The sequence below is a fragment of the Cydia pomonella genome, unplaced genomic scaffold (assembly GCF_033807575.1).
Source record: "Cydia pomonella isolate Wapato2018A unplaced genomic scaffold, ilCydPomo1 PGA_scaffold_148, whole genome shotgun sequence".
NCBI lineage: Eukaryota > Metazoa > Arthropoda > Insecta > Lepidoptera > Tortricidae > Cydia > Cydia pomonella.
Genome location: NW_026907791.1, coordinates 239,563 through 265,645, shown reverse-complemented (window position 1 = coordinate 265,645; position 26,083 = coordinate 239,563). Strand labels below are relative to the sequence as shown.

Sequence of the window (26,083 nt, the reverse complement as noted above, 5' to 3'; positions counted from 1 at the left end):
CATATCCACTCGGCCACCACCGCTTTAAACATACACACGTGAAAACAATGGTGTCAAAATCGAGTAGCATCTTCAAATACAATGCAATTCAACTAGAAACCACTTCAATGAATCATATTTCAATAGCTGCTTTCGGTGTCCGGATTTCCAACGAACTGAAATTACTACTTAAAGGTTGTCTGGAAGTCGTTTTTAGCGATAAGACCACCTGTTGTCGCCTGGTTCTATTTTCCTTAAATAATATTTATAGTTTTACATTTATGTAAAATGTATAATTATTGGTGCAATGAAGAATACTTGCAATGGAAAAACGCCTCCGAAAAATATTAAAACTAAAGACGAACTAACAACACAACATCACTATAACGGTGCCTTTGTGAAAACCAAGATGTCGGACAGATTTCGATATTACTTATTTGATAGTTGAGTAGTTCCCAGCTCAAAAAAATGTATGTGGTGTTGCTTATACTTCAAAAAAAATTATACCACATAACATGAACATAGTTTTGTAGCTATGGCAGAGTAACAGTCGTGTTTACGAGTAACATTGAACTAACAGACACTTTCTATGGCTGTTGGCTGTTTTTAATGGTACACTTTTTCACCGAACTATAAGTCAGGTGAGGTGAGGTCAGGTGGTGAGGAGTAACTTCAAAAATATGCCCCATTAAAACATTACATTTCAAGGAGTACTTTATGTTTTAATCATATGCCGGCCCTTGATCGACATCAACTTCTCCATATTCTACTAAGATGCTAGATGCTACTATTAAGATACAGACAGATAGAAATATACAGACAGACAGACGGGGACGGACAGTCGGACATGACGAAACTAAACGGGTTCCGTATTTGCCATTTAGACTACGAAACCCTAATAATAAAAGGCCCAAGGCTCAATGGTGTTCCTTGTGCACAGCCCTGGCAATCCCGACACGTCGTTACCCCTCTAATCGTCCCATTTCCCCGCGGGTAAACGTTAATAACGCGCGAGTGCCGCGCCTGGCGTCTGCCGCGGCCGCGGTGCTCGCGCTCCGCTGGCGGCTCGGCGCTCGGCCACTACCGTAGTAGTCGCACGAGGGCAGTCGCGCCGGTAGCACGCCGCCCCGCGAGTCCGCTCCACGCAGCGCGTACGATGACAGTGCCTCCGGTAGCTTTCTACACAACGGTACACGCGTAGGCCCGGCATGTTGGCGAATTCACGTTTTACCAAGTTTCCCGTAGCCTGACCTGAGCTGAAGGATTGCGAAACTGTACAAGTGAAGTTTATAAATACATTGGCATTAGTGCGAAGTGACGTTCGATCGAGATGAGCGCGTGCAGCAAGTTTGCAGACTTTTGGAGGAATACTTGTGGAGCAGGTGAGATAAGATACCCAGGAGTTTCTTTCGTAGACAAATACCTGGTTATTCACGCCGCCCGCGCACAGTAGCTGCTCGTAGATTTAATCGTCCATCATAATTATAAGTAGCCTACGAACGTTAGCAAGTTTAAGCTTAACGAACTTGTCAGGCTTCTTAAACTGCCATTGTTTGGTAACACCTAATTTTAACGCGATAATAAAACGACTGCGTAATACTTATGTGGACTCGGTTAAACAAATTAAAAACAAACAAATTAACGGTACTTTACAAAACATTGAACTTCTTAAAATTACCAACTTTCAACGAATGCCATTTGGTTTTGACATTTGTCGCGGGTCATTCGTCTCATTGTTTGCGCCACTGACTGCTGTTTCATGACGTTTCCACCTCAGCGCCAGCGATTTGTTTACGCTTTCTGTTTACAAGTTCATTTAACATTGACGTCTGCTCGGAATTTTCTAACTGCATTTCCCCAATTCTTCCATAGTACTGAAACTAGGAATACGAACAGCATATGAATGTTATTTTTAAGTGAGTAATCATTTTTATAAATCACTTTTGTCAACCGCGTTTAGTTGGTTGATCACGTTTGTGTCCTTTACAGACCTTACAGTACAGTTACAGTAGGTAAGTCAGAGTGAAAAAGCGAAATGCTTGGATATAGAAAATGATATTGTTAAGACCTAGTAGTAAGTACCCTAGCTACCTACTGGCTGTAAATCTATATAACCAGATATAGTCGTCATCCGTCAGATTATACGAGTAATTATCATAAAAAATATTACACTCAATATGATTGTTTATAAACATCAAGATCACTCTGTGATAACGACCAGTTTTTCAACAAATTGGCAACCATATAACAAATATCTAAATGAAGGTTACTTGTCAGACAAGTAGTTGAATCTATGATGCTTGATTACAAAGCTAATTAACATCGAAATAAAAAGAAGCACAGCAAGATGCTCTGTCACAACTACTACTGGTATCTACTACGAGAAAAACGGTCATGTCAAGGCGATATCATAATTACCCACAGCAGTATCGCTATCGACTACAGCCTTTATTCTCTTTATCTCTCACTTATCTCTATTTAATTCAAATATAAATCCAATTCAAAGTAATTATAACCGCGTCAAGCTTGCACTTACATTGATTACGCTAGCATAAGTCGGTACGAAATACGAACCAATACAATTCTAAGCTAATACTAATTCATCAAAAGTTAATTTGAGAACTGATCTCTACACCATTAGATAATAAACGCCTAGACAGGATTAAGTGTTTATCATCGAAAGTGTCATTAAATAAGAGAAAGGTGCTAATTTGTAATCAAGTTTTATATCTAATAAAAGCTATCAAATATCCAAGCGCTCTATAGTATTGTGCAAGGTCATCCATATGAATGAATAGATATTTATATCCTGTTGGAGCGGGCGAGAGCTCCACTCTCACTGTTGACGCGCAAACCAGATCTGCGAACAGAACGGCCCTGACTGGTTTCCTGCACAATGAGATATTCTCAACAGTTAGCGTACGCCAGATATGAACGTGCGAAAATACGAATGGGTGCAATACGTGAGCCGATCATATTGCCCAACGATGCCTTCTTGTGATATTGAGGTGTTAACAATTTTATTCGAAATAAAAAGCCCAATACCCGCTACAGTCATGAAAAACATAGGTAAATAAACATAACTAATCCATTAATGCGAGAGTGGGCGTTAAAAAACATCCACATAACGTTTTTGTTTTGATAGAATTCCAATACATCATTTGCTTACTCAAAAATAGATCCAAAGGACAAGTCATCATTGGAATGATATCATATCAGCAATATTTTGCATGTATTTTGAAACATTATTTTTTTTTATTATTACTCTTAACTTTAATTAAAGCAGTGTTACTAGTTACGTAATGCACTTAACCGTAAGTGTAATTACTTGTCTGCTACATCTTCAGCTACTTGTCTAGATCTAGCATCGCATTACGCCTTGACACCCTTAATGCTACACCGATTCCAATGTAATCCGATAGGATTAATGTTTCCCACATTGACATTATGAAATCTGCAGCTAACAATGTTGGTAATTAGAGGTTAGCCGCTCAGTCTGTCCATGGTCAATAGAAATCGTCTAAAATTTTGGTTGAAATGCAAGCGAAATAATGAGATCTTTGTTAATAAGGTTTCTGGCTAGCCTCCTTCATTTCCGCGTGGTGTTTCAAAGTCACGACCAGAAAATTGGACGGATTATTATTCGCTCCAGACTCTACTTTAATTTTGTTCACGTCTCACCTTAGTATTATTCGAAGGTTCTTTACGTTAGCCACGGTAAGAACTTAAGAAGCGGCATGATACGCGTTGTGGTTTGTGGTTCGTCTATCCCAACAACCGCTATAAACGTTTTGTGAGATATAAACTTTTCATCCGGACAAAGCGCGAGTAGCTATTACGGTTAAGACGGTAGTGAAATTCCTCAGCACTTTACGACGAGCCAAACAAAAACGTTGAGTTGTTATGTTGAAAGAGTCACAATGTTGTGCGCGACCCTGTGAAGTGGAGCTCTTGAGCTTGAGGCTATGTCCTTTCCTGTTGCAAATGTTTTTCCTATGACAAAGATAACTAAGAAAATCTGAAAATATTTCCTTACACAGTATCTACAGATATCTTATATGAGCTATTGTGAGTAACAGGAAGTTACGTGAATAAAACGTATGATACCTATAGTCAAGATACCTAATTACCTGATTTAGTTACAGTGTGATAAAGAGATTAAAATCTACTTTGCGTGATCTAGTCTCGTCACAATGTAAGAGGCTTATCATGCTATTAATATGTATGTGGACTTAAATTATATAAAGTTAATACATATACCTAAATACTGCACAAAAAATTGCGTGACCAGCACCCATCGACATATATATGTTGAATGTCGTTCATGAATGACGTGATCTGCTTGATAAATTCAAATTACCTAAGTGTTTTATATTTCGCACACGATACTGTTTTATTTGACCTGCGCTTCGCCGACTAAGTGAAAATACGCGTTTCAGAGTCCACTCTGAAAGTAGGTCGCGCATTAAATTTAAGGCCATTATTTCCCGAAACTAATCTCCATGTATGTGGTGAAGTAAAGGTACCTACTTACCTTATTAGTCATTATGCTCCGTTTACTAGTTGTGCGGTAACATTAGCAACAACATGGCCTGACGCCGCTGGACGTGCCCGGCATTCGTAGGTTCTCCTTCGCTGTAACAATCGGTACCTATGTATGCTCAACTATTCATTTGATTAGTCCGACACCCATTGTATCCGTGTCGGGCAGACTCATCATGGAAAAGGTAATCAAATAAATAGTCAACCACTGTGCGCGAAGGCATTGCAAAGAACGCTCCGTTTTAGGCAAATATTTTCAAGGTGCTTCCAATGCCGGATCCATGACCTCGCTAAATTTACGAAGCAACGTCTGATTACTTTTACACGTACAAGGGATCTTTTTGTTTTTACTTTAATCAAGCTGGATAATTAATTAATACATCAGTCGAGTCGTGCAGTGTTTACTTTTCTGAAAACTGTAGGATCCGTGAAAACCGTTTTTTTTAAACTCTGTAGTAGGCACTGTATTGGTACAGTCAGGTGCAGAGAGAAGTGACCCCCCTGCAGACAAATTTCTATACTGGGGGGTCACTTCTCTCTGCAGCTGACTGTACGTACGTTTTCAGCAATAGATAAAGCCAAACTAAGTCGCATAAGTAACAGAATAGTGTGGTTACTTTCGTAGAAGTATAACTGAAATAGACACGTATTGTGTAAGTGCCGACGTACCTCATTTTATTACAGAATAAGTAGAAACATAATTGCCTGATAACGTTTGCTCGTACGCCGGGGAATCCATGCAATCTTCGTTGTTTAGCGATACGACCAGCTTTGGAACATCCTCAATGTAGGCTCGTAAAACTCTTAATTAGTCTGTTGACACGCTTTGGGCATTACGCCTCCATAGTGTTGATCGTGGACACATTTAAAGGCATCATTGGCTTTAATTATTTTATAGTGTTTAAATTATGGCTTGATAGCAGCCAATTATCTGATATCAAAGGAACAAGAATATTCCGAAAAACCTTCGGAGTATTAGAAAACTTAAGCAGTTATGTTACCATCTCATCAGATGAAGTCTAATCCCACTTATTCTTTTTTTCTGTCATTTGGAAGGTTATGGATCAGACACCTTTGAAAGAAAAACTAATTCTTATGCATATTTTGGAGTTAGCTCGAACTGAGCTTAAGTTTTTTTAGACGCAAACAAGCGCTAAGATAAGGTATGCACACTACAGTCTTCATCAAATAGATAGCCAAATTGGCGATTTTATAATTTCGTGTTATACTTTTGTTACCACAGGAATAAGGATATGTTGCGATGCAAATATCCGAGATATATTGGGAATGAAATGTCCGAATAACCACTTTGGCTAATACTAAATAGATAATCATATTCTATTCATGTTCTACAGACAATCAATCAATTATCAATTATTATTATCAATTATATTCAAACACAAAATTAAGACATCTGGACTCGAGTAAATCGTGGCAAAGGTTCCTTGCCCGACGTCGCAGTTATTATTTCTGATCGAGCGCAATCCGTCACGGTTGATCGGTTCGTTCGAAATCGTAACCGACATAATCCGTTCGTCTCACTCGACAACCGCGAAGGTAGCGACTACACGAACGCGATAATTACTATTAACGCTGCGTTGGCGGTGACGACAACCATATGACTTCTTTAGGAAATGATTTAAACTAACAGCTGTACCTATGAAACTCAATTGGACCGACCAGGAACACTCTTCCTAATCTTCTTAGCTTACCAACTGTTTGGGTCGGACCCGCCGATCTGGCGATAACTGAAATGAAATATTAACGTAAAATAGTAAATAATTCGGAGGCGCGTGCATCTACAATTACATCATTGGCGAAAGTATTATATTTCAAAGCTGTCATGGTTACCTATAACGGCATCCTATTATAAATTTAACAACGAGACATTGGTCGTTCGGCTATAGGAAGAGAAATCGATTTATTTTAGGAACCATTAAAGAAACGATAAGCGTTAGCCTGAACTACAGTTCAATTGGAGCATTTCTAGGGTTCCGTAGCCAAATGGCAAAAAACGGAACGGATTGAGGTTTCTAATATCATTTTTTTCTATACTGAATAGTTTGCGCGAGAGACACTTCCAAAGTGGTAAAATGTGTGTGTCCCCCCCTGTCACTTCTAAAATAAGAGAATGATAAACCTAAAAAAAAATTATATGATTTACATTACCATGCAAACTTCCACCGAAAATTGGTTTGAACGAGATCTAGTAAGTAGTTTTTAGGGTTCCGTAGTCAACTAGGAACCCTTATAGTTTCGCCATGTCCGTCTGTCTGTCTGTCTGTCTGTCTGTCCGAGGCTTTGCTCCGTGGTCGTTAGTGCTAGAAAGCTGACATTTGGCATGGATATATAAATCAATAAAGCCGACAAAGTCGTACAATAAAATCAAAAAAAAAATATTTTTTTTAGGGTACCTCCCCTACTCGTAAAGTGGGGGTGAAATTTTTTTTTCACTTCAACCCTTGAGTGTGGGGTATCGTTGGAAAGGTCTGTCAAAACTAATAGGGGTTTTCAAGAAACATTTTTTGATAAAGTGAATATATTCGGAGATAATCGCTCCGAAAGAAAAAAAAAAATGTGTCCCCCCCCCTCTAACTTTTGAACCATAGGTCCAAAAAATATGAAAAAAATCGTGGAAGTAGAGCTTAAGAAAGACATTAAATGAAAACTATAGCAGACATGATCAGTTTAGCTGTTTTTGAGTTATCGCAAAAAGTTTTCCCTTCATAGTAAAAAGACTTACTTTAATTAGGTACTGATTATGCAAATTTGCCTATTTGTCTAACTCGGGTGAAAGGTACCGTTTCATCCCTTGGTTAACAATTTACTATACTTTAAGCTCCAGTTTAGCTTATTGTGACGGAAGAGTAACTACGGAACCCTACACTGAGCGTGGCCCGACATGCTCTTGGCCGGTTTTTTATTTTTAATACGTCATAAATGGTACGGAACCCTTCATGGGCGAGTCCGATGTGTTAGTAGCTCTTAAGGTAATATCCTCAAAGAATAGTATGGAACCTTCTTCGAGCTTTTTGATTATCTTTTTTATTTATGACACTAATAAGCTTGTGACTTTTGAAAAATGTCGTCATTATCAAATATTTCGAACAAATTGTCAAAAACACTGCCAAAGATTAACACAGTGTGTTTCTTTTGGTTGTCGATTATTGCAAATAACTTTTGTTCGAAAAATTTATTTTTTTATCTTTTGTTCTAATTAAAAAAATATTAACGTCAGAGTATTCCAAAATTCAAAAATTTATTCTGCAAGTAGGCCTCAAGGGCTCTTTTACAAGTCAGTAAAACATTATAGTAACATCATATTGTGACATGAAAAATACATAACAACATTTATACATACAACAGCCAATGCCTGGGTAAACATTACATTATAATAATCTTAAAATAAATAATGACTACAATACAATAGAGATGTATAGTCTCTATGGTTAAAAATACATTTAATCTGGAGATGTAAAAGGTCCCCAATGTCAGAGTACTAATACTAATAAGATTTGGAGGTGTAAAATCTCTCCAAGTGTCAAAATAAAATTTATAGGTACTAAATAAATAAACCGCGTCTGGACTGTTAAACTAGCAGTCTCATAAACTAATGCTACAGAATACATAACTAGTATGTATCAAGTCAAGAATATTATACAATATTACAGAGACGTATAGTCTCCACGGTTAATACATTAAGTTTGGAGATGTATAAGGTCCCCACGGTCTGAGAAAGTAATAATACACAATAAAACAATCTTAAAACTAGTTTTACAGAATACATAACTCCTGTGTAACTTATAAGTCAACGTCATCATCAAAATAACTAAACATAACAAACAATAAATACATAAGGTTGAACAGCTAGAAACAACCTGTTCTGTTCCTGAGAAGTAACCCTACGTGGGATTTCAGGGTTTGTCCAGTGGCTAAGGTCACCCTGTAGACACTTAGGCCTAATTACGCACGGGGTGAGTAATTATAATTAAGTAATTGTAATTCAATTAATTAAGTTTTTTATATCTCTTGTCTTTCGATGTGTGGCAATCGAATCGTAATATTGTATAGTAGACGCTGACGAGTAACTATTTTAATCAGTTGGATGCTTCTCGAATATTACTTTCATGGACTGTATTGATTATGAACGAAAGAGTGGACGATTTATATTTAAACGACCACGTGACGGGTCAAACACGGCCATAGAGTGAAGACATAGTGTTTATTGATTGCTAGAACGAATTCAATCATTTTAGCTATGAGTTGATATGATCACGAGCAATTGGCATAGAAAATATCGTTTGGAGAAATCCTAATATGAAAATGTTCTAAAACTCCCAATAGCGATTTAGGATATAAATGAAATGATATGAAAAATCTTTATTTTCAGACAACTATGGGCCCATAGATAAATACATTAAAACTAGCATATATATTATAAAATATATCTTAAAAACTAAAACACACACTAATAAATAAAAACGCAAACTATAAAGATAACCCGACCGGGAACACCTGGCCCCTGTTTCACTGCGGTGACAATTATCATAATGACAGGGACAATTCGCCGTACAATACTAGTCCAACAGGCAAATATTGACACTAAGCAACGTTATTACTTTTCGGCCCAAATGGACGGCAAATTGTCGTCAGTGTCAGGTGTCAATTGTTACCGTGGTGAAATAGGCCCCTGTTACATTAAAAAAGAACCGAACGTTTTACCAAAATGCATAATTTTGATATGTAAGTGAAACCACGTGTTATTGCAACCGTCACGATAGGTGAAATACTAGTAGTTACCGACCTGGATAGTTGTCATCTGCGTAGGCACACACAGCTATTACATAACATAGTGCTCAATCGTGACATTGCATGGCCTGTGAGCTGTGACCTAATCAAGGTACTTAAACGCTACAAATTGCCTTAATTGATGCCTCCAGGAAAGTCCAAATTCATTTAGTGCTTATTCCACATTGTTTTATTAGCGATTCGTGACATCATCGCAAATCTTATTCAAAGCATATGACACAATCCGTCTTCTCTGAAATTTTCTATGACTTAATCTATTTCGAAAAGCATTAGCAGCAGATTAGATTAGAAGATTGTTATGGGACGTCACTTAAACTTATAGTGGATTGGTAACCAAGAGATGAACGGCACCCCTTTCAATCAAGGTAGTTTGGTGTACGAACGCAGTGAGAGCGTCCACAGTCCGAGGCTGAAAAGATGCCTTTCACCCGAGTTAAACAACTATTTTTCATTTGGGAGGTAAGTACCTCCAAAATGCATGGGTTTAAAAAAAACATGACTAAGTATAAACTTTCATAGTGTTTCTTGAGGGTACTTTGAATTAACAATTATAGAATGGGGAGTTTAATATCAGAATGGAAATTGTATAACAAATCTACTTAAAACCAAACTTCAATTACTTATCGTAAAAAAAAAGAAAAAAAAACTATTTATAAACCGAAATCGCCTCTAGAAGTCTAGCTTCGCTTTGTGGCTGGGTGCAATCTGGCCCAGACAGCTCTTTTAGTTTAAAACACAAATGTAGCTTCTATGAATTTCTAAAAAAATACAGATTATGAATGTTATTAATTAACACTTTTGTTGACTGCACATGGCATTGCAAATGAGGCGAACTAACTCGCGGCTAAATGAGCGAAAGCTCGAAAATATCAATACTTAATTTAGCGATGTCTTAGTTTCTCTTAAAATCGTAAATAACCAATTGTTATTAAATTAGGAAGACCGGTTGGTTTTTAGGTGAGTAATAACTATTTATATTTTTATTCAGATATTTTCTAATTAAATATGCAATCCGGTTGAGCTAAAACGGGCGTTCTATCAAGTTTGACTGCCTACTTAAGATTCCAAACAGGATAAGCACAAACCACTTCTAAATGTTATGGGTGTCTGCGCAGGAAAATATCGCATGTTTATTTCGTCAATAGAGTAGATGAGTGAACTCAGGTTCGGTTAAGTCTATTTTTTACTTTTTGGTTAAATGAATTGAAATTACACATAATAACGTTATAATGCTTTATTAATCAAACCAAGAGGAAACTCTGTTTATTTGTTTTAGCTGAAATGATGATTCAAAAGCAAAAATAAGTAAATAGGTACTCGGTGTGTTTTATTGATTTATGTCAATAATTTATTATGATTAAAGTCCGATCCGATTGATAGGTCCCAGATCGATTTCACGTTTCTGTAAACTTCTATATTATTTTTATTACTGAAAATGTAATTAGGTAGGTACACGAAATATTTTAATAAAACTAGCCTGTAAACTATCACATACAACTAAGTTTAGCCGTCCAAACAATCCGTGCAAAGTTTGCAAGCACTATAAACAAGAGGTCGGGATTCGTGTAATTAGCTCCGAGGGACGTGGAACACGGCAATGTCATAGCGTGACTTCTGCCTGTTTCAATAAGCTGACCGGCAGGTAAATTCAACTTATACAATTCTGCGGCACATGACTGCCGTTACTCTTTGACAAACAGCGATATTCTAACTAAAACATAGATTCATAATAAACTACACCTTCATATTTGTATAATCGAAGAGTATTGTGACTATGTATAGCAGGCCAATTCTGGTTTTAGTTATTAGATCTGTTTCTAATACGATACTGATATGTCAGTGTCAAAAGTTTGAAACATCAAACGTGACGCTTTAGGTTGAAGAAATGTCACTTTTAACACTGCCAGATCAGTATATCTCCAAGTGGCATATGTCGTTTTAGAGTTATTGTAGTTTTGATTTTATTTCAATTAATCAAATTTGAAATGTTAATGACATAATCGGCCGGGAGTCGACGGCCTACCACTCCAAGGGATATCGGAAACCGATCGAATAACTAAAACTCGGATTGGCCTGTAGGTCAATTTAATGACAAAGTATATACATATAGTGTACGAAGCGTTAGGATAAAATGCATGTATTGCGTCAACATTGTGTCTTTTATAGTTCTGTTTTAAAAACTACGTTAATTTTTAATCAATAATCTTTTTATAGTATTCCGTATCAAAAGAAACTAAGAAGACCATTTATGAGATCATCTCGGCATCGGTCACGTGCATACGAGTCAGTTTTAGAAATCTAAATCCCACCAAAAACATTTTCATGTAAAATGGTGCCAAGACCAAACCATAAGGCTTATCAGACAAAAAGCAGCTTCTAACTTTACAAGCCCTAACTTAGCTTATTAGAGCAAAGTTATTGAGTTCTACATATGCTCTCCGCGAAGTTAAAAAGACTACGGATACGAGTATACAAACTGGACTTGCCACATATTGAGCCTATGCAAATTCATGGCTTACCTACGGAATAATACTGTGGAGTAACAGCACAGATGCACCTTCTCATTTTATACTGTAAAAAAACTAGTCCGCATCTTGTTCAACTTTGATGATTCTATATCTTGCGAACCATATTTCAAAGAATACAAAATACTCACATTGCCAAGTATATTATTATGTACATTAGAAATATGCAATTTCGCGAGAACTAACTTATCATTGTTCAAAAAAAGGAAGACTTACCTACAACACACTTGCTACGACATAAAAACCGGTTAATGCTGCCCTCCTCTGGACTAAGAATGCACTCTAACAGTACCTTTGTCATAGCTATGAAAAAAAATGTATATAATATGTCATAGCTATGTAAAAATGTATAATAAGTTGCCAAACCAAATCCAAGACGAAAAAGTAGAGAAAAAAAAAACAATTAAAAGAATTATTAATATCAAAATGCTACTATACAGTTAACGATTATTTAAATGAGTCTATTTTATGAATTTTACTGTTACTTAATATACTTTTCACTGATAATTCAATTATATTCTCTTGATTAAAATTATGTAATTAAAACTTATTAATTTTACCATTATGTTTTTATAAATGTAAAAATGTAGACTTAAAAATGTTGTAGTGCCATATCTCTTCAAGTGGCATATGTCGTTATTAAGTTATTGGATTTTCGATTTTGTTTCAATTAATCAAATTTGAAATTTAAATGACATAATCTGTCGCGAGTCGACCGCCTACCACTCCAAGGGCTAACAAGTTATCATGTACCCAGAAATGTATTTATTGTAACACCTATAGTTTTAGGATTCCGTACCCAAAGGGTAAAACGGCACCCTGTTACTAAGACTCCGCTGTTCGTCCGTCCGTCCGTCGGTCACCAGGCTGTATCTCATGAACCGTGATAAAGACAGTTGAAATTTTCACAGATGATGTATTTCTGTTGCCGCTATACAAATACTAAAAAGTACGGAACCCTCGTTGGGCAAGTCCGACTCGGACTTGTCCGGTTTTTTTAACGTGATATCCATAAAGAAATATGAATATGAATAACTTCACAAACTCTACACCTTAGTCAAAATATGTGGCTTGGCTGTTTCGTTACTACAAAAAAGTAACATGAAGAGTAAATACATTATTTACCTTACGCCCATGTGACGGTAGCCAAACGGCAAGTCACATATTTTGATTAAGTGTAGAAATTGTGAAGTTAGGGTTATATACAAACTACCTACACAATTTCAGAAAATCACAATTTGTGGATTAATTAATTAGTTATCCAATACTTTACTGGGATATTGTGAAACAGACCCTTAGTATCCCTAAACATATTTAGCCGGTAATTATCATTATGTAAAGTTCATTGTCAACACCGACCTTTACATAAAGGGTAACTTTGCGTGGATTAATGTCATTAACAAATCCAGTATTTCCATGTAGCGTGCGATAAGGCGTACAATCCTATTTGTTCGTACCTTGTTTGATAAATACGAGTATGCAATGAACACATGTCACATTAGTTTGACGTCCGTTTAGGTACTTGGGATTAATTCATCTTATTGGAATTACCAGTCGTGTTAAGTCGTTTTATGTTCTGTGTTTATTTTATATCGGATAATATGATAGTAGCTGTAGTTGTAACAGGGTTAACTTTAACCCCGATTAAAGTTATAATTCTTCAAAAACAAGTCTCATCTTCAGGCACCTCAAGCTATTATCTTGTATCGCGGTCAAGGTTTCTTTGAAACGAATTCAGTCGAGATGTGGTGGTAAATTTTATTAGTCACAAAATTAGCTTTTAGCATATAAATATTATATAAGTTCTTGGGTCAGAAAGATTATTAGAAATATCAATATAACTTGGACTAGAGAAGACATGTGTTTTGCAGCAAACGCTCATAAATAATTGTACTCGTAAAGTATACTCACCCAGATTCCAAATATAAGAAATGCCCGCGCACGCACACAGGACACGGTATGACCGTAACCGCATGGTAACGAACCTGGGTGCGTTGACAACATGCCAGTCGTTTACGCTCCGTAGCGAACGAAACGCAACTGTCACTGTCGCACTAATATGGAAGAGTGATAGATTCCCAAAGCATTTCGTTGTAAGATAGATTTCGTTGTAACATAGAGCAAGCTATAGTTACCTTGGGTAAGCTACCTGATGGGCTGTTATTATATCGAGGGGTGGGTGGTAAAACCCGATAACTCGAGCAGAAGGGTTTTTGAAATTGGAACTATATGTGACTCCACATATGTCCTATATGTTCCAATTTGAATGAAAATATTTAGATTTATCGGGTTTGACCTCCCAGCTCTCGATATTTGCCCGAAGAGTACGAGCTAAGCGAAAGCTAAAGCAAACCAAAATAAGATCCGGTTGCACTAACACAATAGACTGATAACCGTAATTCAGCAAGAGAATTCTTGTACTTCCCACAAGTTTATTAATTCGTGTTCCCACACAACACAATTTTATCGAACATTATGAATTCAAACCGTGAAGTGAATCATTATGAATCAAACAGTAGAAATCTAGTTTTACTAGTTATAAACCAGTTTACACTTATAACACAAAAAATAGATTACTATCGACTGATCAAATTTGACTTATTTTCGGACTTATACGTATATTATAAATTAAAAAAAATTGGAAAAGCGAAAAGCACCAGTTCGCGAAAACCACGCTAAACAGCTACGTAAAGTAGCACTTTTTGAGCAACTGTATTAAAAAATAAATAATAGACGAAACCTTACGATTAGACAATCTACCTTTGTTTTATGGAATAGTCCAGTTACGAATCTTGACATCACAATATCATCAGGATGGGCTGAGAACGCGACTCGGCCACGCTCACCTACTAATGTGTAACAGTCAGTACACTACTACATACGCGAAGCTGCAGATTGCAGCATTACCGACCCACATACATTCATCTCGGATTAGCTTTATAGTTTACGTAGTAAACGGACATCCAGTTCTCAGGCCTGACCTAAAATTCTTTATTTAATTCTAACAAAGGTGCTAAAACTGTGGCGTATGACTTTGAAGCGTTTAATTAGCGTTAAACTTCACATATACGAAGTCCGACTGGCAATCACCGGCATTGTAACCATTTTAACACATTTTCAACCCACTTATTTCTGCTTTTTAGGGTTCCGTAGTTTTTTTTGCGGTAGCAGCATGATTGCATTTTTATCGCTTGTCACTATGCCTGTCACTTTCGCACTTGCAAACTTGTTAGAACGTGACAGGCGATAAAAATTAGGTAATTTTGGCGCTATTTTCATGTAGATACATAACGTTGTATTACCTAAAGTGATAATCAGAATTCATGAAACTGACAGAAGTTAGATACTTACAACATTTTCTGCTTCTGACTTTTTTTCTCGAGTGGGAATAGATAGGAACATGACAATAAACGTGACATTAAGGTGTCGTGGGTTCAGAGAGCGGAGTTTTTGATAAATCGTACCGGTTTTTTATATCACAATACGCTTGCCAAAAAATTAATTAGTAGTCTTGAGAATTTTCTCTTGTGATTTCATTGATTCGAATCCTGGGTGCTTAGCCAAAATGCCAATCCTTAACGTTCTGTAGCGTAGCGACAGTGACAGTTGTATTTCGTTCGCTACGGAGCGTAAACGATTGGAATGTTGGCTACGCACCCTGATTTTTTGACTTTCGCTCGATAGAAAAGAATCACGAGCATGGTTTAAAAGCTAATAACATGAAAATTGTTTCTAAAGATGCGCAATTTTATTCAGGAAATTCATGGATTTTTTTTTGTCATAACAAATTAAAATTAAAAAAACATGATATCCGCGGTCCCGAGCACGCACATCCATCTCGCTCTAGCTTACGCTCAGTGAGAGTGAGAGAAGAACCCGAACCTACAGGGCCTTAATTCCATAAGGCGGTAATCCAGTCCGCAAACATCAGTTTACTTTAGGTACATAATTCTGAATAGCACTTTAATGGCTGAGATCGGACCCCCCCTGGAGCGGTGTTCTAACTTTACTCTATGATCGTATTTTTCAGAAAACGTAGTGTATCTCGCGCGACGTTTTTCGCAAAAAGTGACCATCATTATACAAATAATTACAACTTAAATGATAACTATTTATACTATGTATTATCCGGACAGGTGGTCACCCGCTACTTGACGATACATGGTAGGTAAACAATTTTTTTTTATATGGTGTACTATTTAACACATCGATTTATTAGGCAAACAGTAAATGAATATTGACTTTTTTACTACAGTTTGTGATTTCACCTTGTCACATTTTTATTACAAATAGCTTAATATTTGCCTCGCATATTACTTATTGTCCTTTGATACGACTGACGGAGAGAGTACCCGATGTTTTTACGTGTATTTGTGTATGTACCGTCTAAGAAGTCGCTGAATGTCTTAGTTATGAGACAGTAATGTTTTTTTATACTGTTTCTGTAAATCAATCGGTTAGATTTTAATTATTTTGTGGTATCCAACCGTCGATAATAAGAATGTTTATAAGTGATCGTGATCGATATTGAGCTTCTAATTTAATAAAGTATAGCACTTCTATAATCACTATTCAATGCCACAAAATAGAGTAATAGATATCATATCGAAAACGATTAAGAAAGGAATTCAAAAGGCTTACTGCCAATATATTTGATAGTACGATGTCCACCGTTCGACAAATCCGACTCTGAATAATGAACTACTTTGTTGATACATGTTTAATGAAACTAACTCGTCTATCGATTGACCTGGGTCTGTCAAGCGGCAATCACGGTTAACATGGTTCACAACCTATAGGTAACTAAAACAATAACCTTTTTGTGCAACTCGTGCACAAAATATAGTACAACTATTGATTCATTTCCAGGACAATTAAAGATAAAGATAGTTTTTTTTTCTAAGTAGGCAATACAATGCGCTTATGAACGTCAAGTAAAGCTACGCCGCCGGCTCTAACCCTACACCTCTGGCCCGAGAAGATTTAAATCCCTTCCCACATCCCATCTCAATATGAGACCGGCAAGAAACTCGGCGGGACACGTCTTTTCAAAACATTACATCTTATAACTAACATACATAAAATAAAATAAAATACTGGTTAAATTAATATAGAATTAAAATAAATAAAAAAACATAAAATATCTTTCTCATAGAAATTTTATGCACTAGATTGCTAATGCAGGGCGTTATCATTGTAAAACATCCCTATCCATGATATAATTTATTGTGTAGTGCGGGATAAATGTATTCATTATACCGTGACGTCAAGTACTGGATCGATTTAATACTCATTAAAGTGAATGTTAAACAACCAAGTTATTCAAACGAAACCTTAGTTTCTTAATTGGGTGTAGTTTAGATATACTGATATTGAGGGTTGGTTTCTTTGAGTATTTTGTTAGGTAGGGCTGATTACTCGAGACCTTTGAGTCAACTGCTTTAAGACTGGACTCTGTTCTTCAAGCTCATATTATTATAGTATCAATCATGTCATCTCGGATATGGGTAAATATGGTAATGCATTCGGTATAGTATTCACGCTTTTTTCTCCAACCATGTACTCGTAATCTACCAAATGAAAGGGCTTTGAGTAGATTAAAGGCTCTAAATTGAAAATGATTGAATGGATTAGTCCAAATTTTTATACCAAATGACTGTGAATATCCTCTATATAATGTCTAAAAATAAATATCCAGATATATCAGAAAATAAGAAACGAACATCAAGTTTAAAATTAGTTTAATTTTCTGTAACATTAAACTGAAACTATTATTAAAACAAAGAAAAACTCCGGACTTTTTACTTATATCTGCGACCCATATTGTTATAGTAAGAAAGAAAAAAATCTCCCCCCCCCCCCTTTTCACTTTCATGTCACTACCACAATTCTGACGAATTCAACCACACCTCATATGTCAAAAACCGTCCAGCCGTTTGGGCTGTAGGTCCACGCTCAAAAAACATTACCCTCCTTCTGATGTAGTCGAGTAAATACAATTTTTTACTGGAAACATTTTTATTTATACACATTCTAAGAAAACAAAAGATTTTTTTTACAAGCAAACTAGTAGCTCCATTCAAATCCTAGACAAATAATAAGCGGTTTTGACTTCATTACATGTCAGTGGTGTTAATTGCTATAACGCCTATAACTGTTTCAAGTTTTAGCTACTCGTACAAGTCAAACGGTCTCCGAGAAAAACGCATTTAACCGATTTGCACGATCGTAGTGATCCCATAAGTGTTCCGCAAACAACGTACGGAATACTAAAAAACCGGACAAGTGCAAGTCGGACTCGCCCATCGAGGTTTCCGTACTTTTTAGTATTTTTTGTTATAGCGGCAACAGAAATTCATCATCTGTGACAATTTCACCTGTCTGTCTATCACAGCTATCAATCACACAGACGGACAGACAGCAGAATTTAGTAATAGGGTCCCGTTTTATCCTTCGGGTACGGAACCCTAAAAACTAACCAGAAAACTATGTCACTGGAAATACCGTGTCAATAGTAATCGTAGTCAGCATCCACAGTCAAAGGCTTTAATAAATATTTGGATTTGTTTATATCACATAATATTGTATTGCCCTCCACGAAAACGCGAACTATACGGTAAAACAATACTTACGGAACCATATTGTTATACATATTTAGTTGTCGTTGCGTGCTCACTGCTCACCTAGCTAACGGCTATTACCCAGAATCTTAGCTGTAAAACTGCACTCCCACTAATTACTTATCACAGTAGAATGGCAGAAAAACGGAAATAAGGCCTCCGAACGATTTAAAAATTATCTTATTTAACTGACTACACCATTTCATGCAATAGCTCTGGCATGCAGATTATCATTATCTCTTTTATGTGGCAAACACAATTACTGAGATCCGTTATTTAACATAAACGATGTTATAATTCGTAATCTGTAGTCGTTTGAGCCGTTATGATCTAGCTAACCTAACACCACACGTATTCGTATGCCATGCGTATTTCTCTATCAATCGGAAGATATAACTCTGTTTGTCAATATGCTTTATGATTTGGATACATTATTGCAATGGTATAATATATTTTGTATAAATTAAAATTAACTATTTACTTTAAATGCATATAATTTATGCAGATTACATAGAACATCGACAAACAACTTGATCTGACCAAGATGTTTGACTTAGTTAAGCGGTAAAACGTTATACTTAGTAGCTAAAGCAAATAAATATCGCCTGATCTGATACATATATATTGATCTAAATAATTAATCTTTCGCCAATAAATCAACATAGCGATCACTATTGGTATTTTCACCTCATTCAATATTGGTAAAATACAAAAAAACAATCAAAATTAAAAAGACCATTATCGCCATAAGGATTACGGTTTAGGCTACCGCCTCGATGGTCAGACAGATGAAATATGCCTATATGTGTATTCAACATTCAACAGTTAGTGAATATGGGCTGTACAGATAGATATAGAGAAGAGATAACTACTATTCTTATTAAGTAGTTTTGCCAGGCTTCCACTTTTAGACATCAATATTAAATTAGGATGTCAAACGTTCACCATAATGACATCTTTGCTCATTGTTATAACATACATGGTTTAAAGGATTTTTTTTTCTCTGTGACTTGTTTCGAGCTATCAGTTTTAAAAAAAGCACAATACCTAAGTATTAAAACAAATGAGGTGTCTAGATACAGTTGATATGAAGAACAAATCAATAGCCCTAATCAATGCTGTTGACCGATTATTCACGCAATGGGTAACGTACCGGATATAAACCTGCGTTAAATAAGTACATATTTTAATTCACAATGGTCTATTCTGTACAATATTGTAGCTTTAAAACTTGTAAATGTTGTCGAAGTTTCAGCGGTCGAAGCCCTCGTCACGTCGTCCGCTGACCAAAATAATTGTAGGTCATCTGGAAGTTTCTCAATATGAATAACTGATGTCGATAATAAAAATATATGGTTAACTTATTACTAGAGGTACATTTTTTTATCTATTTACCTTACTTGTCCTTACAGTGGTTCTGAATAAGTGTCGTAGTTACACACAGGTCTCTGTCTGTCTTACTTAAATTCGGACTTTACCCAAAAGGCTCTTCTAAAATTACCCGAAACATATATGTCATTAAAGGGTATACTTGCAGTAGCAACAGTAGTAGTAGTTTCCGCAAAATGTGTTAAATGTATATTTCAAATTTGTATGTCTACATATACATAGGTATCTCGTCATTAATATCAAATTGGCATGAAATAAATAACCAACCCCATTTTATCGTCTTTTGTCTTTCTTCTGCGTGTGAACTGGCTTAAATGACAAGCAAGCATCACAACGTCGAGGCATAAATAGAATGCAACGCAATCAGGTGTGCCTCGTACATTAGCACAACGGCATTTACAAATTTAGCGGCTATTTCCAGCCTCACGGAAGCTAAGGCGATAATTTTATTAGAGCGACTATATATATTATTAAGACAGATTTGCACGTAAATAATCCGAGTTAACGCCTTATCCGTAATCGGCCCGACGTCTTTGAAATAGAATATGACTGCAGTGTGCAAAAAATATTGTGCGAGCAAAGGTCAGATTTACTAGATCGATGCCATGTCAACGTGCGAGGGCGCGATTTCCGGTCCGGTTTATTAAGCAACCAACTTTTCGCTACTTCTGGTTGTGCTACATTGAACTTGTTTAGTAACTAATTGATGACTGATTGATTACTTAGTTTAAATGTCAACGGCAAAAGAGAATCGAGATTATTTACGCTACTAATGACTAATGACCTACAAATATTACCACAGTGATACGCATTACGCAAGGACCTATCCGTCAATTATCGCTTAACCTCTTAAAACTGTGATAAGGAGTATAGTGAATTGAGTTTCTATTGAAGTTTCTAGCGACACGAAGAATTCCGCCGAGCAATTACTGCTAGTCTTGTATTCCATTGCTTATCGAACGTACACGGGTCGTACGCGCAGGCTGAACAGTATAACTGGGACCCCGAAAACCACAAGAACTACGCGTTATTGACAAACAAACTTCGACTGGTGCGTTTGAGCGATTCTCTCGCCTACGCTCGATAATGTGAATCTCTGTTTACGAGATGCGATGAATTGATACAATACACGCGTCATGCATCCTTGTGATTTTCATTAATACTGAGACAGCTTGTAGCATGTGTGACCTTTAATATAAACAAACGTGATTTTAAGTATTTTGGTCACTGAATTTTAGGAGGGTGACTGAATGTGATGTGAGTGTAGTTTAAGTCTATGTCAGTTTAAATTTATGAATAATGGCATGGCATGAAAGTAATAGCTGTTAGCATTCATAAATAGATTATACCTATAATGTATTCTGCTCTACAAAAAGCCCCGCACGTCAAGTGCTCAAATCGGGGAATTAAAATGGTATTGGTTTATTTATGTTTTCATTTTACTTTGTTAGTTTTCCAGCGGTTCAGTGGGCGGTCGTATGGGCAGACATAACTGATAAAATCCTTTGTGTGTCTGTACTGGCTTCGACCAATTAAAATGTAGACTTTTTCATAGAAGTAGATATGTTGTAATATTTATTCATAACCAATACCTATTGGGTAAGTAATATGTTTGGACCCGGGTACGTCCTTAAACTACGGCATTGTGAATTGTGAATGTCATCTCGCTTTGTGTGGAAGGACCCAGCATCGCGGATGTCATTCCAGATCTTCTTCATTCCAGTCCATTCAGACTTCATCGAGAGCTCGCGTTGGCGTAGGGAGTAAAATATGTCGAGCTTTTCGACTTGAAATACGCATGTGAATCGTTTTAATATATATAAATATTAAGCCTGTGCCTTGCGGAAATTAGGTTATTAAAATTAGACTGTAGAAATTCAATGCATGTTTCTGTAAAAAATACAATTTAAATTATGAAAAAGAAAGTTTCATCACAATAATAACGCTATCTACAATAAAAAACAATTGATTGAACGAAACAAAAACTAAATGTAAAAGGAAATAACTCGTTTATACTCGTAAATGGTAAAGGAAAACAGATGAAACATTGCACAGGGAAAACTGGTATCCTGACGTTGGGGGCAATGCTATCGGCGTAAGTTGTGGTCGTTGAGGATTATTATGTATATCCGTCATTTATACCAATGTGAATACATGTACAACAAACGTCCTGATAGTGTGCGCCACATCCAGCACTACTGATATCCTTTGTCGTACCTGTCTATTGACTAAGTAAACCCTTTGATTTTAAGATCGTTCACCAAAAAGCAATACGTGCATACCTAAGGACAATGACCGTTTTATCAACATTCCACATAAGGTCACCTCGACACCTAAGTAAAGCCAACTTTTCCTCTTCAATATTCACAAATTATAGATTACTAATGACCCGTCTCGGATTCGCACGGGTTAACAGATTATACACCAAAAGATTTTTCAAGAATCAACATTCTTGAAAATCTAAGGTGAAAACCGCATCAATATCCGTTTAGTAGTTTTTGAGATTATCGCGAACGTACAAACGTATACGGCGGGGGACTTTGTTTTACAAGGTGTAGTATCTGTGTAATTAGCACATACGATTGTAATTGCTCATACGATTATCTTTAAGGAAACTCCACTATTAAATCATAAATTAAATCTTCAAGCAAACGAGGGATTCCCTTGGCATCGACTGTGTTAGTTGATAGTTATCTACGTCAACAACCCCTTATAAATTCACGCGGTGACGCCAAAAAAGGTCAACCTTTTCAGCTTGGTCTGACCCAATTCCCACCCACTCGTTCCAAAACACCATATATTAGACATAGACTTATGACGTGGAGAGGTATTTCAGTTAGGGAGCAGTTACTTATAATTACGTATAAGTTTTAAAGATACGTCATTCAGAACATATGGAGCCCGGCTTGATTTCAGTTGAAACGTGGAAAGACGATTTAACGACGTAGACAGATTTTACGGGAAAAACACTTTTTTATGATGCCATTGTTTACAAGCAATCTCATGTTTAATTACAGTTAATTACGTTTATAAAGTGTTATAGTTGAAAGCCGATGGTAATCCCCTAATCTTCTAAAATCATTGTGTAATTGTAATGCAAAATTCTAGAAGCCACTCCATCCATATCTTGTATCAATTAGAACAGTACCTATTTATAATACATGGTAACAAAGACGTTGCTGACATCCCATGTGGCATGTGGCCCGTTTAGACATTTTTTTTATCTACGGTACGGTTGTATAACGATCACTTTATTGAAATTGTAACTCAATTTCCAAGTAAATGAAAACTAAACAAAGTGTAACAAGAGAATTGGTATGGGAAATCCTTCGGTTCAATAAACGGGAACGGAATACACCGTCTGGTCGCTCGCTACGTCACCCGCCGTCGCGTCACACATGTCGTAGAGTACCGGCGGCCACACACCACACGACACACGTAGCCCATCCGCCACCACGAGCGGACGCGACCTTATCATAACAATTAAACCTGATAACTGATAACGGACAATAATATTAAGTGCTTTGACGTCAATACTTTATAGCTTTTTCCACGATTTGTGATTAGTTTAAATAAAGTTTTGAGTGCGTGTGTTTCAGCCGGCTTCAAAATTTCGAGGATATCTGATCTTCCGTCTCGGCTGTCTCCAGGTATTAATTATTAATTTTATAGAGTTATTGTAGCTATCTCTCATGTGCTTAACCTACTTACTTACTTGTATAACTTTATCCTCTCATTTCCTTACGAGGGACAGTAAAATTACAGATCATGCAATTATCAATTATATTAATTATTAGTTAATACAATATCAATTATTAAATTACCTACATAGTTAATTAAGTCTAAGTATAGGGTGTTTTTTTAGTCGCCTGCAATCATTTACGGGTTAAGTGACTCCGGGAGCACCGGAAAAAATGTTTTTTTTTTTTCTATAGTCGTTAGGATCAATTAAAAGATAAGTCTAGATTGTTTACCTTTTTTTTCTAATTTAAAAAAAAACTACATCTCTTGTGGTGACAGTTTGCTGTACGATATTGAACCTTAGGGGGGTTGGAAATGAAGTTCCTAGACTGTGCATATAGTCCACCTTTCATAAGAAGTAATCGGCAAGGATGATTATTGATTATGTAAAGTGAAAATATATGAATAATTCACGTCGCAGGATTTAGGTAAAAAGAGAAACTGCCATTTATACAGCCATACAGCATCATACTTCTTCGTAACGAACGCGCGGATGAATCACGAAAACTTTGCGTTGAAAATGGTGTGTGACTCACTTAACTTTTTTACCGGGTCTCAATATAAATAATACTTTAATTGTTATCTGAGATCAGAATATGAGGTAGACCTTTCGAAGAATTGTGTAACAGTTATGAAATATGTCATAATAAGATGGCATTTCTTTTTTTTTTTTATTACCAAATTACCAGTAGACAATGAAGTACTTAAAATAATTTAGTACTACAGTTTATGCCCATGCATTCTGGATGGGCATTATTTTCTTATGTATTCAACCTCTCATATGTACTTACAGCAATACGCTTAACGATCATTGGTGGATCATATTTAAGTTTTTTACCATAATGTTCACGAATTCATTTAACAGTATCGACAATAATAAAAATAAAAAAAATAAAAATAAATTTTCTTTATTTCAGATACATGCGATCCATAATTACACAATCATTAATATTATAGCAATTTTGATAAAATTATTTAGACAAAATATAAATTAATAAAAACAAATATACATTAAAATTACAATGCCTAATTGCAATTATAATATCTTCTTGACATTCTCAGTAATAGAGAAAAGACTTTGTGTCCCTATTGTATTTGATCCTCTCCTCAAATCCTGTAGGTACGTATTTCATATAGAGTTGGATCCGGGTTAATAGATCCGCATTTCAATGCAACAAAAATTATGCCACAAGGTTGGTTTCCTTATAGGTATTGTAACGTTAATTATATCCTGATGGCAAGTAGGTATCACAGAACCTACCAGAGCTAAAATAAGTCAATAAGTTTTCCTGTATCATCAACGGTATCGTATGACATGCGCTTTCCACATCTCGAGAAACAAATAACCACATTATGTTACACAATAATAGAACCGTTTAATTGTTGTCTGTTTGTGCAACTGTGTCCTGTAAGCAGCACGATAAGGCACGGATGAAGCAGTAGACGCGGTCCATACAAATCCAGCACCGACACGTGGGAGCAAACGTCAGCAAAACTGACATCAAAAACAATAGCTATCGATAAAGCCGTCATATACAATTACAACAGTTAATTAAATAAAGCGTAAAGAGACCTCAGTTGTAATCTTCAGTACACATGCATAATTATCTTCTCAAAATTGTCTACATTTTTAAGTAGTTTGCTACATTATCCTGAGAATTGGAGGAACTAATTAAGGTCAATGTGGAGAAGTCCGTCTACAAGTTAATTCGTCGCTTTTAACTTTTGCGTTTGTACACTTACTGAAAGAGTGAAGCTCTTCCTTTCTGACTTTATCTGAGCGAAGTTCTTTATGATTTTACCTAAAAAAACTAAAAAGTATTTCTAGTTAAATGTCAACAAAATTTAAAACGGATGTTTTATCGTCCAAAGTGATGATTATTGTTTTGTACAAAGTATCATGATAAATTAAATTACACCTGTTTATAATGTATATTAACTAAGAAAACTTCAATGTTGTTAGTATGCAATAGCTAACTGCACTTCCTTGACCGGCAAGGGCTACCTAGCTAACTAGAAAGTCGCATTTAGTATTCAATAAGAACGACTGCGACTATAATGTGAGCTGTGAGCCGTCAAATGAATCGGCTGTTAGGGTTGTTTATGCAACCGCACTTATGCAAGTGAGGAACCACTTTGAGATATCGATTACTGCAGGCATTCAACCACCTGGCGATGAAATGGTTTTGCTTTAGAGGATTATTTTCATTATTTTTAAGTACTGCACGAGTGCACGTACGAGGCGCTTATGTATTTAACTCATTTATGATTTTATAATATACATATCTATTTTCAATAACAGTCTATACATATCGTACCATATCTTTTCGGAATCCAATTGTGTATTTAAAAAGTTTCAAAACTCAAAACAACAAAAAAATAATTTTCTCAACTGAAATAGAGATTTTGCTCTAAATAGCTCCGTTTTTAAGAGCATGAATGAAATAAATCAGCTTTAAATCCATTATACGTTTAGGC

At 36.1% G+C, this 26,083-nt stretch overlaps 1 protein-coding gene across 2 annotated transcripts in view; it reads left to right on the top strand.

Moving 5' to 3' along the window:
* The first annotated feature begins 1,063 nt into the window (after positions 1-1,063).
* The window catches only part of LOC133533288 (uncharacterized), a 39,909-nt gene continuing 14,889 nt past the window's right edge, over positions 1,064-26,083 (top strand). Inside the window, exon 1 of one of the 2 annotated variants that reach the window (XM_061872253.1) lies at positions 1,064-1,361. In XM_061872253.1, coding sequence (XP_061728237.1) covers positions 1,310-1,361 — 52 coding nt within the window. In that variant the 5' untranslated portion in view covers positions 1,064-1,309. Of the gene's footprint in view, positions 1,362-23,298; positions 23,515-26,083 lie in introns of those variants that run through there. The other variant, XM_061872254.1, reaches the window with a different exon arrangement.